The sequence below is a fragment of the Paramormyrops kingsleyae genome, chromosome 25 (assembly GCF_048594095.1).
Source record: "Paramormyrops kingsleyae isolate MSU_618 chromosome 25, PKINGS_0.4, whole genome shotgun sequence".
NCBI lineage: Eukaryota > Metazoa > Chordata > Actinopteri > Osteoglossiformes > Mormyridae > Paramormyrops > Paramormyrops kingsleyae.
The window spans coordinates 27,924,409-27,940,638 of record NC_132821.1 but is presented as its reverse complement, the minus strand read 5'-3'; the positions used below and the strand labels follow the sequence as shown (position 1 = coordinate 27,940,638).

General features: G+C 49.4%; 3 protein-coding genes across 9 annotated transcripts; 1 reads left to right on the top strand and 2 right to left on the bottom strand.

Moving 5' to 3' along the window:
* Nucleotides 1-90: 90 nt before the first annotated feature.
* LOC111853112 (perilipin-2-like) lies at nt 91-3,511 on the bottom strand. 6 transcript variants are annotated; one of them, XM_023829699.2, is made up of 8 exons: nt 3,108-3,472; nt 2,639-2,709; nt 1,815-2,010; nt 1,643-1,725; nt 1,185-1,455; nt 981-1,100; nt 644-759; nt 91-574 (listed from the first exon to the last, which is right to left on the bottom strand). In XM_023829699.2, the coding sequence occupies exons 2-8, from the start codon at nt 2,660-2,662 to the stop codon at nt 296-298; spliced, it is 1,089 nt and encodes a 362-aa protein (XP_023685467.1). In that variant the 5' UTR covers nt 2,663-2,709; nt 3,108-3,472; the 3' UTR covers nt 91-295. The 6 variants fall into 6 exon arrangements, with proteins under 6 accessions (XP_023685467.1, XP_023685465.1, XP_023685466.1 ...); XM_023829697.2 differs by having other exon boundaries at nt 3,068-3,467; XM_023829698.2 differs by having other exon boundaries at nt 3,044-3,151.
* Nucleotides 3,512-3,772: 261 nt separating this feature from the next.
* On the bottom strand, nt 3,773-9,469 carry zbtb5 (zinc finger and BTB domain containing 5). 2 transcript variants are annotated; one of them, XM_023829695.2, is made up of 2 exons: nt 9,094-9,469; nt 3,773-8,211 (listed from the first exon to the last, which is right to left on the bottom strand). In XM_023829695.2, the coding sequence occupies exon 2, from the start codon at nt 8,206-8,208 to the stop codon at nt 6,157-6,159; it is 2,052 nt and encodes a 683-aa protein (XP_023685463.2). In that variant the 5' UTR covers nt 8,209-8,211; nt 9,094-9,469; the 3' UTR covers nt 3,773-6,156. The 2 variants fall into 2 exon arrangements, with proteins under 2 accessions (XP_023685463.2, XP_023685464.2); XM_023829696.2 differs by having other exon boundaries at nt 9,173-9,469.
* Nucleotides 9,470-10,506: 1,037 nt separating this feature from the next.
* polr1e (RNA polymerase I subunit E) lies at nt 10,507-15,250 on the top strand. Its single transcript, XM_023829583.2, has 12 exons — nt 10,507-10,638; nt 10,863-10,966; nt 11,137-11,213; nt 11,428-11,513; nt 11,594-11,652; nt 11,750-11,894; nt 12,180-12,290; nt 13,218-13,314; nt 13,402-13,535; nt 13,641-13,719; nt 13,835-13,966; nt 14,862-15,250. The coding sequence occupies exons 1-12, from the start codon at nt 10,566-10,568 to the stop codon at nt 15,025-15,027; spliced, it is 1,263 nt and encodes a 420-aa protein (XP_023685351.1). The 5' UTR covers nt 10,507-10,565; the 3' UTR covers nt 15,028-15,250.
* Nucleotides 15,251-16,230: the final 980 nt, after the last annotated feature.

Sequence of the window (16,230 nt, the reverse complement as noted above, 5' to 3'; positions counted from 1 at the left end):
CCCCTCCAGTTTGTGGACGTGAAAGTAAATTAAGATGCACTGCATGATTACGCAAACAATTTCCAACATGAAATGAATGAAATCTGAAAATGTCAAACTGCTTTTCATTTATTTCGGAGTACAGATTCCAGTAATTATTCTAAATGCGTGACAGATACCATTGCCAAAATGTTTTGCATTTCAACCATTGAAGAAGAAAACTAAGCTAGAGGTGAACACCCACAGGATTGCACCCTCCACCTGCACATTAAAAGGTGCATTTCACAGTGCAAAGGGTAAGTTTCCAGCCCTTAGATCATTTCAACCTTCTTGTCTGTCCATCATACAGATGAAAGCCTAGTACTGAAGCACCTTGTCCAATGGCCCTTTGGGGTTGTTCGGTCTGGTCAGAGAATTCTCCACGGACATAGGCCTTCCATAAGCTGTTGCAGACCTCAGAGGCAGACACGGCCACAGCCAGAACCTGTATCTGAACATTCTGCTGGAAGCCTTGTAGACTGGAGACAACGGTCAGGCACAGGGTTTGCAGCTGGTTGGTGAGCCCACTGGAGGTGACCACGGCATGCAATTCCATCTGCTCATGAGAAACGCCGGATGAAACCAAAACTCAGAGCTACAGAGTCGATTCTTGGGAACTCCTGACCTTAACATCCTGCTCCCCATCAGTGGTACGATCAGCCCTGTGGCACACCTTGGTGGAGATCAAGGGCAGACAGGCACGATAGCCAGGCTTTTTGCAGGCAGAGTCAGGGACTTCCCCTGGAGGAAGAGGAAAAAAAGATTCAAATGCATATTCAGACCTCCCTCTTGAACTCTTGGTGAAAGATTTACTTATAGAAATTCTGCATCTACCCCACTGTAATTAGAATCAGCAACACAAGTGGGAAAAAAGTGCCTGTGGAAAGCAGCATTCTTTACTACAAGGAAAAAAGTGCAAGGAACGACAGGCTTAGTGCTAATGCAAGGAAAGTCAGGCTTACTCAAGCTTGCCATTAATTCTGGTTTCTGTCCAAGTTGGACACTAAGGAAAACTTCTGCAAACCAATAGCCATTCCAGTTTGGCTTCCATTGTCTTAGTATGCCTTCCGGGGTAACTGGGGCTGAATACCATAGGAAAATCTGCACGTTAGGCTGAATTCCTAACTATACAGCAGCTCCGAAACAAAAAGGCATCCTGCCCTCACCAGAATCCTCTGCCGTAGTGGGGCACTGGGCTGCCGCCGTCCCGTGGACTGTCGGGGACGTCTTCATGGCGGTGTTCAGGAGCTGGGCTGCACGGCTGCCCAGCACAGCGCCGAAGCCGCCATCCAGCGCGGACTTGGTCATTACCATAGCCTCCCGCAACACCACACCAGCCTTGTCCTTAACTACCATCACTGCGTCCTTAGCCATGTGCACAATCACTGCCCTCGCATTTTTGGCTGTGGTCAGGACACTGTCAGGCCTGGACACCACCTGGAAATAGAGTATACTGCGTGGTCCTTTGCAGAAGCCGGAGACTAACCACAAACAAAAACGATTAAAGGAGGCTGATCTCATGACCTTCACACTACTCTGGTTTTGAATAATATTCCCATTGCCATAATGACACTCGGGAAGACAATTCAAAGGTGATATATAGCCAAGGACAGGGGGCTCAAACCTGGGCCAAGTGCTGCTGGAGGACCGGGAAAGCCTCCTCAGTCTTATCCAGGTATTTACACATCAGCTGGTTTGCGCCAGCAACTGCAAAACGAAGTAGTACACACATTACTTTCCAGCATGCTTCCGAGCACCACGCTTCGGAAACAGCATCTGAAGACCACCGTTCTTACTTTGAGGTTGAAACTTGACAATGATGGGCGCGGCGCCGGTAGCAGCCACAGAGGCGATGGTCTTCACGCCAGTCTCTGCCACCTCACAGAACGGCTTGACGCGAGGGTGACTTTCCTTCATGTTGCAGTACACGACAGACACCAAGTAACAAGTGGAGCTGACCAGGGGGAGGTCCAGCAACCTCTTCACTGCATTCTGTGAAGAAACGCCAACAGAGAACCACAACGTAGGGCTACAAGAATGATTCCTGGTCTTACAGGAAAGTCTTATGAGGAGAGGTTAGCTGAGCTGAATCTGTTTAGCCTTGAGCAAAGGAGACTAAGGGGGGACATGATCCAGGTATAAGATTCTAACGGGTCTGGATGCTGTTCAGACAAATGGCTACTTCAATATTAGTTTAAATACTAGAACTCATGGCCATAGGTGGAAGTTAACAGGAGAACATTTTAAAATGAATTTGAGAAAGCACTTCTTTACACAGCATGTAGAGCATGGAATAGTCTCCCTTTTAATGTAGTGCAAACTAAAACCATGGGTTCCTTTAAATCAGAGCTAGATAAGACTTCAACAACTCTGAGCTATTAGCTAAGTTCTCCCCAAATTAGCTTGATGAGCCGAATATCCTCCTCTCGTTTGTAAATTTCTTGTGTTCGTAACGAAAAACGCTCAGTCGACCAATGACAGCATTACCCATAGGTCCCCATCATTTGATCGATTTTGAGCCAGGATTTAACAAGAGGCATAAAACCAAATATGAGTATACATTCCTAGCAGCCAATAATATGCAGCTTTCGTTCTTTTATAAATGAAGTTACCAACTAACCTGTTCAGCGTCCAGCGTCTCCATGTTCGCCTAAAGAAATGGATATTTCTGACAGCGGTACGGTTTCCGTGCTGCGGTTAACGGTTACGAAAAAAACAGAAGCTTAAATCATTTGAAAGACAAGTGATGCTACAAGCATACAGTCCTTAAATACTACTTGACTGTTTAAACATTACAAAAGGGACTAAAGCATTGTTACAAAATTACAAACAGCTGTCATTGGGCAGAGTGCGAACAGCGTTAACAAACGACTGATTCCAAACTCTTAAATACCATCACCAAAAAAAAAAACAAACTTTTAAAACTTGATATTAGCTTATTTTAATGGATGCGGCCTGATTGCCATGATCTAAACACGGCGACAACCTTCTTTTATCGAGCTAATAGAATTATCAAACCCCACACCTAAAGCGGAGCCCCCAGCTTTACCGGATCATTAATCCGCGAGCTGCGAAAAAGCCACACGCACCTGACGGCGCGATTTATGAACGAGCAGAGAAACGTTCTCGCGAGATTACGCAATCGACGGGCCACATAGACCGAATTACCAGTTTCCTGTAATTCACACACACACGTTTCATATACACATCTATTTTTTAATTATTTTGAATATTTTTAATTATTTCCTTTCAATGAAGCAAACGGATTCTGAGGATATCTTTGCATCTCACAGGGACACGCATAGTCGTACCCTGTCGCCCAAGCAAGGTTTACAGCACAGACAAAGGCTACAAAGTAAATTTATGCTTTGCCGACGAACGTTAAATTGGTGGTGCATCGTAGCCAAAGCAGGCCTCATCGCTACTAAAGTTCCGGTTAGAAAGCTAGACCTTACCACGTGACACAAACAATTGTAGTTGCTTGTGCCAGCGGGCGGAGGGCGCCAGACCGCGCATCGGAGGGAAGTTTCCAAAACTGCGGTCTGACGTGTCAGGGTAGGTTCTTCAGCAGCACGCCTGAGCAAGGCAGTTAACCTGAACTGTCCCAGCAAAACAATCACAGAGGCGGGCATCATTTTAAACTCTGGCTAAAACAATTAATGAACAGTATCCATCTACATCCCATACTGCTTTTTCAGTACATCAGTGACTCCAGGGCCTCTAAGACAACTCACACAGAGACCAGACACACACAGACATTTCCATCTTTATTCTTGTACAACAAATGAAATAAAATACAGTTTTTGTTACTTCTCTACAAAGCAGGTTGTCTTCTAAAAGTCACAACAGTAAGTGACAGGACACGTCAGTTTGTCAGTTTTGGCATAACGAAGCCCTAGTTTTTCAAACAGGAGCTTTAAGGCAGAGGCCTGTCCCTCCACTTTGAATGGTAAAACTTACAAATGGAAAGTCTTTAATTGATGTAGCTACACAATTGCAGGTAAGTCAAACAGTGCACTTTCATGTAAGCAGTTAGGGCTAATATAACTATGATGACCAAACTCTAATAAATTAGTAAAGAAAATATTTCAGATGCATTGTTGTACAACAGCAACGTTTTGACAGCAATAAAAGTCAGCTTCAGTTCCAGTGTTATTAGTGGAAACTCTGAGAATGCTAAGTGTGTTTTGGTTTTTCTGTAAACTAGAACTCTGCTAGTTACAGGAACATGTCGTTGATACACAGGAACATGTCGGTGACACAGCTTGTTTCCAGTGTTCTTCCTAGGCAAGGGCTCAAGCCAACGTTACATTTGGATGGATGATCTTAGGTCACACCAAGGCTCAGAGGAAACTCTTAAGTCAGGAAGTAGGCTCCAGCTGTGTGGAAGACACGGCGGTCCGGTTCCATTTTTAAAACAAAAGGAAATTCTGAGGATATTTACCCATGGGGGGGGGGGTCAACAACTAAGACTCAGTTTCACCAACACAACAGAGGTTTTGAAAAACAAAATAAAACAAGCATGTCCTGTTGATCTGAAAGGAAGTCACGACACAGCTATGCTCAAATTTGTCACAGTAGGTCAACGCATTCACACCTTCTCCGGTAACCTTAAATAATTACTGTGTAGGTATGTTCTGTCCGATGACATAATGATTGGTTGAGTTTTTGCTTTTGCAGTAATTCTCTCTTTCAACAAGAGGACGTGCCCAGTTATGGTCCTGCAGAGTCCCCTTCCAGATGATCTTACGTACATCACCTGTTACAAAGGAGAACATTGACCTGGTAGTTCCTGATAGGACAGGCACTTGTTTAGGATGACTGTGAGCACATGAAGGTTGCACAGGGGACGACATTAGGTGATGTAAGGAATGCTATTGTATGGAGATCTCCAGGACCCACGCTGGATACGTGTTAATTGGCTGCTGGTGCAGACCTGAAAACACAAGCAAATACGACACACCACGCAACTTTCAATCTTCGACACCATGATGAGTACAGTTGCCACTAGTAACAGAATAGAGGGTCACCGCCACACCTACACTGGGAGTGTAGTGCTCAGAGTAAGCTACATGGGAACAACACTGACGGGAGTTAAAAGACAGGGAGTATTCACTGTGTAGGGTTTTCATTTTTCCGATCATGTACATCAACCTACAGTGCAAGCCGCACACACAAAAACGTTACTTACTATGAAGACTTTTCCCAACAGAGTGGGACATTTTGGTTGAAGGAAAACATCAGCTGAAAATAGACCTGCAAAGCTCACGTGAAACAAAGTCCACACGCCAACCGTGCCTTCTGCAGATATGTGCCATATTTACATTTCGAACAGCTTATGCATTTTGTGTCACTCCTACAACCTCACCAAGAACCTCAAGAAACCCTCACGGAAAACAAGAGAACATCCCCTCTGGAAAAATCTTTCTGTATTTTTTGCCCAATGAAGCCAAAGTTTCACTGCTAAGCAGTGTGCTGCTTTCAAGAGTGTGGTGTATTACACACACACACACACACACACACACACATAAGCCTTGGGGCCCTGCCCAACAACAGAGAACGAAATCAGTGAGTATAATCTGAAGATACCACTTAAAGTCACCATTATAATAGCCGTAGTGGCTGAGAAATTGTGACAAAACACACAAACAAAGGTTCCCCCGCCCACACCCTTTCCTGTGAAGTCAGGCGCATTTACCCCTCCAGCAAAAACAAACAGTTTAGCCTTCAGAACCAAACCAAAGGGCGGGGAAGCAGGGAGCCAACCTCGCATACTCACCGGCCTGTTCCTTAGCAACCATGCAGGTCACCTTCTGCAAGGACGCAGATAAAAGGCAGTTCTGCATTAATGACTTTATGCGGCTGATCCACATTCCCGACAGGGACGTACCTTCGGGCACATGTCAGTGTCCACGAGTGGCTCCTCCACCCAAAACAGATCAGAGTGATGTGGCACGGGGGTGTAGAAATTAGTCATGAGACAGTGACCACTGAAATAACTGGACTTTTTCATAAGTTTCCTTAATTAAAAAAAAAAAAAAAAAAGAAGAAGAAGGTGTGTCTCTCCTAGTTCCGCCCATAGGCACATCATGCCTCGTCCACGCCCCACCCCTAGCCCTGGTCCCACCCCCAGCATGCTCAAAGCAGGCCCCCGGACAGGCCACTGTTCTGCCAGCGGAGGCAGGTGGTCTTGGAGTGCTTGTACAGGTGGCTGGACTGGCTGAAGCGCTTGCCGCACTTGAGGCAGGCGTAGGGCTTCTCGCCCGTGTGTACGCGGATGTGCTTCTTGCAGTCCGTCAGTGTCAGGAAGGTCTTGCAGCAGATCTTGCAGGCATATTTGCGGGCACCCTCCACCACCAGCACGTTGTGCTCCGACAGCGCCTTCTTACACTTGGAGAGGACGTCGGCCGAGGCCCTCGTCAGCAGAGGGGGTGCGGCCACGCCGGCGCCTCGCTGGGACTCCGGGCCGCCATATCCAGGCCCGCCCTGGAAGCTTCCGCAGGATGAGGAAGAAGCTCCATCTTTGCGAGCTAGCCCGGAGCTGCCTTCTGGGGGTATCTTGGGCGCGATGCGGCGGTAGGAGGGGAAGCCCGGGCCACCGCCGGCGCCTCCTCCCCTGGGTGAGTGGGGCAGAGAGTGCAGGCCTAGGCTTGAGCGTTGGTAGTCTAGAGGGAATGAGTCGGATGCACGGCTTGGCTGGTAGCCCAGCCCGTCCTGCGCAGGTCGCAGGAAGAAGGAGTCCGCCTGCATGTCGCCAAAGGAGTGCACGTCACTGGAGAGGAGGTGCTGGTGGGGGTGGCGCATGCCTGGGTACAGGAGGGAGGATGAGGCGCTGAGGGACTCTGGGCTCCGCAGGTAGCCGCCAGCCTCCATGTCAGGCCCGCACTCTGCTGTGGTTGTGTTGGGCAGACTGTCATCAGGCAGCAGCCCCCGCCTGCAGGGTGTTGACCCGTAGCCCTTGGTGCCCCCAAATGGCATCCCAAAGCCCTGCTTGCCATCCAGGACATCTCGAGACATCCTCGTCTCTTGGTCGCCACCGCCGCCGATTCCCCCGTCCGCAGCCCCGTCCAGCAGGTGCACCTCCGGCACGCGGTCCGTGCTCGACTGCGGGTCCGAGAAGCTGCGGTCGCTCCCCCCGGGGCTAAGCTCCACCTTCTCAGCGCCAGGCTCCACCTGGTCGCTGCACTCGGCCTGCGAGGCCACGTCGCTGGTCTCGTCAGCAGGCTCCGGCGAGCTCAGGGGCTCGCTCTTCACCACCACTTGCATCTGTTGCGGTGCCTCCTCCTCCTCCTCCCCCTCCTTGACCTTAACAAGGAGCCCAGCCTCCTGCGGCGGCATGCCCACATACTCCACCTTCCCCAGTGGGTCCTGTCCACAGTCACCGTCTGACTGGCTTGGCAGCTGGGCATCATCCTGCGCCGCCTGCGGTTCCGGGATTCCGCTGACGTCATTGGCAATGCCTGTGTCCAGTTTTGAATCTGGAGAGAAGAAGTCCCCCTCACCCAGGTCGCCAGAGCCTCCCCGGTTGTGGGGCGCCCCCTCCATGGTAGCGGAGGTCCGGATCCGGTGCCGGGGGCGCTCGTCGACAGCCAGCGAGGAAAGCGTCGGCTTCCGTTTATGGAAGCGCCGGATGGGGAATGAGGCACGCTGTTCCACCGCCCCGCCACCGGGAGCACCCTCGTCCACCCCGCTCAAGGCGGAGCTCACCAAACTGACGCCCAACTGCTGCAGCAGGAAGGAGCGCTGCGGTCTGGGACCTCCACCGTCCAGGTGCGGCTCCTGCGGGTGCAGGGTGGCCTCTCCCGGGGGCGAGAGGGGCAGTGTGCGCGTGGTCAGGTAGTGCTTGCAAGCCTTGACCACGGCGTTAAGGTGCAGGTGCGAGGCGGCCAGCAGAACGTCCATGACGTTGCTCTCGCCTAGCATGAGGGTAGAGGTATACATCATGTCCACCAGGGCGGCGAAGGCCTCCGCCGTCACCACCTCGCTGTCCAGCTGGATCATGTTCATGCTGCCCTCGCCCTCCGCCACTGTGAACAGGGCACGGAAGTGCGTGCTGCAGGCAGCCAGCACCGAGCGGTGAGCCTTGAAGTGCCGGCTGCCCACCACGATGACGCAGTCGCATAGCTGGCCGTGCAGCCGCTGGTAGTTCAGCTGCTGGAAGATCTGGTCGAAGTGGCCTGGGAAATCCATACCCTGCAGGTGAGGGGGTGGAGAGAGATCCGTGAACAAAGGTGTCACGGGACATTCCCCTGAGGGACAAGCAGGCTTTAACCAATGAGCATTACTATGTGTCATTTTGTTCCGCAAAACATGACAAACAAATGACCTACACGTGCAAAATCTCCCCTACACATTTTAGTAGAAACGGTACAGTGGGAGTTTCTAGCTAAAGACATAACTCCTTCAGTTCATCTCTCCATATCAGCAGTTCTCTTTTTCCATCTATGTATGTTTAGTCCGCGTTTTCTGGTTAGGTCCCCCCCTTCTGATTGAATAAAAAGCATTGGACTCCAGCGTCAGGCTGCCCTCAGCGAAGGCGGAACAGCCGCAGCGCTCCGCGGCGGGTTCATGCGAGGTGAAGCCGCCTCTCAGTCCCCCGCACCGCTGGCTCCTTCCTCTCCCACACGCCCGAGAGCTTTTCCTTTAAAACGTGGCAGCGAATCCCACAGCCACAAACTTTCGCCATAATAAAACCCGTAACAGAGCGTCCATGTCCTCGGATTTCCCCCCTACGGGGTGCCGGCGCTCTGCCCGCCCCATTGTTTCTGCTCCCTGAGCGTAACTTGCTCCCCTAAATCGCCCCCCCCCCCCGGACGTCGCGCCGTCCTCCAGTTTTCAGCGGTTTTACTCCGCCAGGCACAGCGCCCCCCCCGGAGCTCGCAAACCCCGCAGCACCGGCGGAGCGCTTTGGCACTGCGACCCGCCGACATCTTGTCGGTACGGGGAGCCGAGGTGTCCGCTAGGCCGTCCGGATGCACAGTCCCGGCATCGCATTCCCGTCCGATCCCCGCCGCCTGTGCGATAGTCACCCCCACGACCATGATCATCAGGCGCTCGGTAAATGGCGGCAGCTACCTTATCCCCGTGAAATCCACAGCACGGCGGACGGCGGGGCACATATCAAGCACGGAACCCCCCTCCTCTCCGGACTCGCCTGGCCGAGGGCCCTGGGCGGCAGTATGGTGTTACAGCCGCGGCCGCTTCTCGGTACAGCCCCCTCCCGCCCCCGAGAGCCGGTCTCAGCGCCGTGTCTGCGCGGCTTCCAGCCCCGATACCGCGCAGCCGTATGAAAGACCTCCGAGCCGAGCGAGGTGGAGACGCAGGCGGGGGGGGCAGAAAGTAGAGCAAGGTCCCGGTGCGGATCCTCTGCCGAACAAGGCGGAGACACAGGCAGGGGGTGGAAAGCGGGCTGACGGGCAGCCAAGGCGCTCTCTGCGTGCGGGGGACTCCCTTTCCCGGTGACGGGCTCACTGACGCGCCGGATGGGGTTTTAAGTATCTCATTTGTATATCAAATGAGGGCTAGTTGGTGTTTAACTCCAGTTTAAGATGTTTTGGCCAATCAGTTAGATCTGAAAACGAATTTCGTTTTATTAATTATACTTTAATTTTTATATTATTTCATATATGAGACATAACTCTTAGTTAATCTCTCCATATCAACAATTCTCTTTTTCCATCTATATATCATTAGTTTATATATATATATATATATATATATATATATATATATATATATATATATATATGTGTGTGTGTGTGTGTGTGTGTGTGTGTGTGTGTGTGTGTGGCGGTCTGATTTCCCAGTCATTTTTCTCCTAATATTTGTCACTTAAACTGCAACATGTAGATCCATGCAAAAACACACATTTAAAGTAATTGTAAATATTACTGCAGTTTCCACTAAGGCTCTCCGTACACACTGATAACAGAAACTGGGAACGTGAAATTACTGCATTTTCCACTTCATCGAAATACTTGATTATTTCAGCGTAGACGCACCATTTATGAAAAGGCAAACGAGTGATGCCGTGGAGCATGCAAATTGCGTTCAGGTTCTCTGAAGGATGCGGAGCTGAATTATGTCTGTGTGTGGCGATGCGCAGCCTTTGGGGTGGGGGGCGAGTATTTGGCGAGTAGTCGAGTACTTGAATGAACCGAGCTATACCCATATGCAAATAAAATATAAAAAGTTCAACTATACGATTCGCTTTAAATAAAGTGTGTACTGACCATCTATCTTCCCACGTGATTTTTCTTATTGAGGGTCGCCGTGAGTATTAAAACAGTCTAAATGAAAACAGTAATAAGTTTTAATAATGTAATCATACAATAATGTCCCGACAACGAAACCTTGTCATGGCGATTATGGATTCATCTGGTAATGAAATTGTGCAGTAACATATAGATCCTCGGTGTGGCGCTGTGAAATATATAGCGACTACTTAATGCTGCTATGTACTCTTTTGTTTTGTCGCGATTGGCTGCGTTCATGGCTGACGTCAGATCAGTTTGCGGCCCGGATGTTGACAGTGTTACGGCAGCGCAATGGCTGCGTCCTGTGTTTGGAAGTGCTGCGACCAGGAGAGGGAACAGGCGGCCTGTAACAGTGCCGTAGTTGGTAATTCCAGTTTGTTTCATAAATTATTGCAATCTGTAGACTGGAAAGTGTGTTTCACAGTTATATGTTTGAACCGTCTTTCGTAATTAACATATGTAGAATCTTATTCGGGTGCCCACGTGGGTATTTCTGCATCATCCTCGGCAAGCGTTTGCATCTTTTGTCATATTGTTGCTTAATATTATATATGATGTTTAATTTTGACCCATTTGTTTTTTTCCTAGTTCAGTTTTCCAACGGCAATTTGAAAAATACAGACCATGTGGACTTCAGCCTATACAGGAATATCGACGTAAATGCCCCCAGGAAAAAGAGCAGACGCATTGTTGTAGGTTGACGTGATTTGTAAGCCGGGCCAGTTTTGTCCTTTGTAATCTAATAATAAACATGTATTTTCCATTTGTACAAATACGAGTACAGGTACATTTATGTCCATCTATGGTAAACGTTGTTTTTCTGTTGGCCGTGTTCCGGGCTAATTTTGTTACCCTTCTGCAGGTGGCTGAGACGGACAGGCTTTCTTACGTTGCGAATAACTTCGGACCCGAGTCGTTGAAATGTAACACCCTTTGCAAGTACGTTCACTCTAACAATCTCTATTGGCAGGTAATACAATTTTTTGCAAGTACATGTTGCAAGTACAACAGTGTTCTGTCGTACCATGATATCGCGATACTTTTTGAGCGTCTGATAGTAAGGTATTTAAATCTTTTTAAAAGTGGAAAAAGGTGTAATATTGCTAACTTAGCAAATTCCATGTGTAAAATACGCCGGTTGTTATATCCGCAGGTATTATGTAGGCGTCCTTGACAAGAACACCAAGCGCATGGAAGTGCATAGTGCTCAGCTCTTCAATATGCACCCTATAATCCCAGGTATTTAAGCTGAACCACATAAGACAGTTTCAATTTCACATCTACTGTAAGTGTCATGATCTGTTTCCTGTTTGTTACAGGGGAATCCATCCCTGAGGACAAGACTGAAAAAAGCACAGCCACATCTTACCGGGAGAAGGTACCGGTCACTCGTCATTTTGTTCGCCTGTGTTTGTTTGCCAATTGGCCGGTGTCCCTTTCACCCATTGGCCCTTACATCTCGCCTGTCCTTGCAGGTGGACTCTCTGATCGAGGCCTTCGGTACCAACAAGCAGAAACGGGCCCTGAACTCCAGGAGGCTGAATCTAGTGGGCAGTGAGGCTCTGCACCACGCCGTGGCCAAAGCGGCTGACGGCATCATCAAGCAGAGGGGCGTGGAAGGTAGCTGGGATGCACACATACGCAGCAGTCAAATACACACACTCTCAGCCTGCCTCTCATTCCCAGAAGCGGATAGTTCAGGTGCTGAAAGTAAAGTACTCAGCTGGTTGGTCGAAACAAAATATTGGTCCGGATTTTTGCTTTCTGGACCTGAACTATGCATCGCTGCTCATTCCATGTGACTCCCATTGCCGCTTGTATAACCTGAAGTTACATATCAAGGAATGTACCCAAATGCCTCTGGGTTCCATGGCACCGGTACACTGTGGTTTTGTGCTCCCCCAGCCCTGGAGCAGGACGTGGCCCAATCACAGGCGCAGAATGACATCATGCACCACCTCCCACCCTGCCACGTCGACGCTTCCCGGCCTGAAGACGTTTATCCCTTCGATGAGCGTATCCTTCCTACGCATCTGTCCCCTCATGTATGTCTGTGTGGTTCAATATCAATTCTAGTGGGGGGGGGGGGGGGGGGGGGGAGTGTGGAGTGTGTGTGGTGTCACTACCTGAGCATAATACAAAACAAAAAGGCTCCCCCCCCCTTCTTATTCGGGGTGGGTGATATCTAAAGAAAATTTGATGTGATATTTCACTTTAAAAATATTGGGATAAAAAATACAGAGTTGTCCAGCATCACCCATACGCGCATACATACATACAGACACGCACAAAAGTGCACGTGGCAGAGCGCTTACATTTTTTTTATAGCCGAAAGAAAAATGTGAAAGCATGAGAAAACAGAATACTGATAATCTGCTAAAACAGCTGGCGTTCAGAAATATGTCATGAACCTTCTAAACCCATCTAAAGTAGTGGTTTACAAACAGCCACGAACCACCATAGAAGGTGGTATGCTCTCTGCATACTAGTGGGAAGGAAGGAAGTAGATGGGGGGGGGGGGTGGTCTAGCCATGTATCACCCTCATGACTGATGTTTACATATCAAACAAGGCAAAAAAAAGATTTTTTAAAACCGCATTAGGAATGTTAGCTAGGAGACTGAACTGAAAGCCGAATCGTAAATCCTTCTGTTATTTTGATTTGTGTGTCACCTGTACCTACTTCCCTGACAAAGGCGATAATCGCCATTTAGTCACTATCATATTGTGGGTTGCTTGTGTGATGATATCAATTACCGATAATATCATCATACCCCACAAGCCTGTTTATAGTCAGTTTTTTCTGTTTCCTAACTCCAGCTGCCTCTGGCACTTAAGCTGCCGATAGTTAATCAGCGTTTAGTTTTCACCGTGACAAAGGTTGCGTGTTCTGCATTCTTCGTGCCGCTTTGAAGTCAGTCAGCCCTCCTTATCCACATGCCAGTCCTGTCCCCAGTGGAGTACGCCGCCCTGGAGGAAGCCGGCTCTAAGTTCGCGGAGCTCTCTGCGGAGGAGCTACAGAAGATGGAGCAGGAGGGCAGGTGGGCTGCGCGGGGCCGTCCGTCCCGGTGTGGCGTTTGTGCCGTGACCCCTTTCTGGGCTAATGGTGGCTTCTGTGGTGTTCTTAGTCCCATGACGGTGCTCCTGCTGCTGCAGACCCTCCCCAGGGACACAGAGGCGCGGGAACGCCAAGCTCGCTGCGCCTGGTACCTCAACCAGCTCGTCAGACTGTCCCACCAGAAGATGAACATCAACCGTAAAGGTGAAATTTGGTGGCTGCACTCTGACTCCTGTTAAAGTCACGCTCAGTGTCGCTTATATCATGTCTCAATTCTTTTTTGTAATCTGCGATTCTGTACGCCCACAGCTTTCGGCGAAGGCTGCCCCCGTGTGGTCCACAATAAAATAATGAGGACCTTCACCATCGAGGTGTTTAATAGTGGCCGGTGAGTGTGTCCTCAGATTTGAGCGGCTCTGCCTCTCTGCGCTGGGGTCCGTCGCTGCTCCGTTTGCTGCATCTCTGAGGACTGGCTTGTGAGGAAGCGCCTTTCTGCCCGACAGGCTGCAGAGCGTGGTCCCGACATCGATGCGGGTGAAGCTGGCCGCCCACTGCCTGGCTCTGCTGCTCCACGTGGGCCAGTGGACGGCCGAACTGACGCTGCTGCAGCGCGACCTGGGCCTGACGGACACCAAGTAAGGAGGGCCTGGTGTTTGGGTCGACCTTCCAGCCTACGTGTGATTGGCTGCTGTCAATCCCCGCATCGGGGGTCCATGAATCTGGGGCCTTTGCTGAGGGTGCAGCAGCTGGTGCCTAGTGGCCTACAGAGGGGTGGTGTGAGGTGCAGGAGGGTGAGGATGGAAGGTGTGTACAGGGGCCGCGGCTGATTGGCCCACCAGGTGCTGCCTCCGCCTTCACTCACCGATTCGAAGCAGATCATTGGTGAATTATAAAAATCCTAGAAACATCCCTGATGACATTCCTTGGATGAGTTGAAATCCCATGAAACATATTCACTTCTTATCTACTTCAGACGGCATAGAAGGACATTGTTACATGATAGCATGACTGACCGAACCTGGATGAGCTTTTTAGAGCCTCGTTCAGCCCCTTTTTCCTTGAGACTGTGCTGGGGGGGGGGGGGGGGGGGTCCTGTAATGTACAGTTACAGTATGACAATGACAGTGACATCATCTAGACTCTGCTCTGTTTTGGCAACTAAGTGGTGGAATTAACTTCCCCTTAGATGTTTGGACAGCTGAGTCGTCAGGTGCCTTCACACAATGACTTAAAACTTACCTCTTTTGAAAGTACTTGGATTAGTAATTCTAGGATTTATACTCATTAAAAAATTGTATTACCTGCCAATAGAGATTTTTAGAGTGATAGTATTCTTAGCCGGGTTCTGTTGAACCAGTATCAGAATGTATTCACTTAGACTTCTATGCGCTTATGTAAGTCACTCTGGCTTAGGGCGTCTGCCAAATGCCGTAAATGTAATGTGGAACCAGTACACGTCTAGATACCCCTATTGGTGAGCGGGTCCCTGTGCTCTCACTGCCTCTGAGCTGCCCGTCCTTGATCTCACAGGATGGTGGAGGTGGCCAAGTCCATGGGGCTGAGGCTGAGCAAGCGCTACCCTGGGGCGGGTGACATGGCCGGCCTGGAGGAGGAGCACCGGCTGGCCACCCTGGAACTGCCTCTGGTGAAATATGACCAACCCAAACGACAGCACAAGCGCAAGAAGATGACCTGAGGGCTGCGGGTGGGCCCTCGGCCCGACAAACCAGGCGTGGCATGTGACGGGGGACAGAATGGGAGGCGTCACGTGTCACATGACACCCTGCCCTGTTAGGACTTCCCGATTCTGTTGATGTATTATGTAAATGTATGATGATAACTGTTGCCACTGTACGCCAAGCATAATCTACATCAGTCTTCAGATTTACATTTTACTGGATAAAATTGTACCAAAAGTTTTTTGAGGAAGATACTTTGGACTGAGTGAAGAAGTTTCCACAATCTGAGAACAAACTTCATGGCAGTTTCTACATAATGCTTTAGAAATATCCGTGTACTAGGGCTGGAGCATGTCTAACAAAATGTGATAGGCTATTTTAATTTTAAAATATTGAGATAATATCGAGTTGCCCAACACCGGCCCACACACACCACCAAGCGGGGCACCTAGATTTTTTTTTTTAGCAGAAAGAAAACCGCAAAAGCATGAAAAAACATGATACATGGACATTCTGCTATACGGTCCTTGGCGTTAATATTCTGGGGGCTCGCAGTACTGATTAGTGGTGCTAATCTCTGTTTTTTTAGTCTCTGTGAAAATCGATTGCCAGCCCAGATTTAATCCTGATTTAAAAACGTGTCATGGGCTATGTAGCACTGAATACCAGTATTATGTTCTCCGTGTACCTGTGGCTAAGAACGTGTCATGGGGGAGGGGGTGGCGATGGTAAGTTCTAGGCGTACCACCGTTATGTCCCGCATTTACATACACTGATAGCCTAACTTTGCATATCGTAGGAGGAGATAAAAATAACTTCTTTTTTTTTTTAACTGCATGAGAGACGGGCTACAGTGCTGAGATTAAAGCCGCATCCTATACCTTCATTACCTTGCGTTTTGTATTGCTTGTACCTATTTTCCCAACGAAGGTAATAATCACCAGTTTGACTCGGTCAGATACCGACACCAGGTTTCTCGTCTGATATTGCTGATATCGTCTTATCGCACGAGTCTATCGCGTACCCTTGAAACGCGTGATGCATTTTACAGAGGAAGCCTTTGTTGCCATGACGATGCTGTACGTCAGACGGCTGCCTCTTTCCAGTTCTCTCACCGTGCCCAGAAGCCCCAGAAGCAGGAGAGCCGGCTTGAGACCATGTCACAAATCTGAGTACGGAGCAGGAGATGCTGCTGCGTCCACTCTGATGCTGATCCTGGT

Excerpts from the sequence above, each read along its gene's own strand:
- zbtb5 (XM_023829695.2), bottom strand. The coding sequence starts at position 8,208 with ATGGATTTCCCAGGCCACTTCGACCAGATCTTCCAGCAGCTGAACTAC.
- polr1e (XM_023829583.2), top strand. The coding sequence starts at position 10,566 with ATGGCTGCGTCCTGTGTTTGGAAGTGCTGCGACCAGGAGAGGGAACAG. Across the intron at positions 11,514-11,593 it reads TATGCACCCTATAATCCCAG|GGGAATCCATCCCTGAGGAC; the intron begins GTATTTAAGCTG and ends TGTTTGTTACAG. Across the intron at positions 11,895-12,179 it reads CAAGCAGAGGGGCGTGGAAG|CCCTGGAGCAGGACGTGGCC; the intron begins GTAGCTGGGATG and ends GTGCTCCCCCAG.
- LOC111853112 (XM_023829699.2), bottom strand. The coding sequence starts at position 2,662 with ATGGAGACGCTGGACGCTGAACAG. Across the intron at positions 1,101-1,184 it reads CACTACGGCAGAGGATTCTG|CCCCAGTTACCCCGGAAGGC; the intron begins GTGAGGGCAGGA and ends TATGGTATTCAG. Across the intron at positions 760-980 it reads AGAATTAATGGCAAGCTTGA|GGGAAGTCCCTGACTCTGCC; the intron begins GTAAGCCTGACT and ends CTCTTCCTCCAG.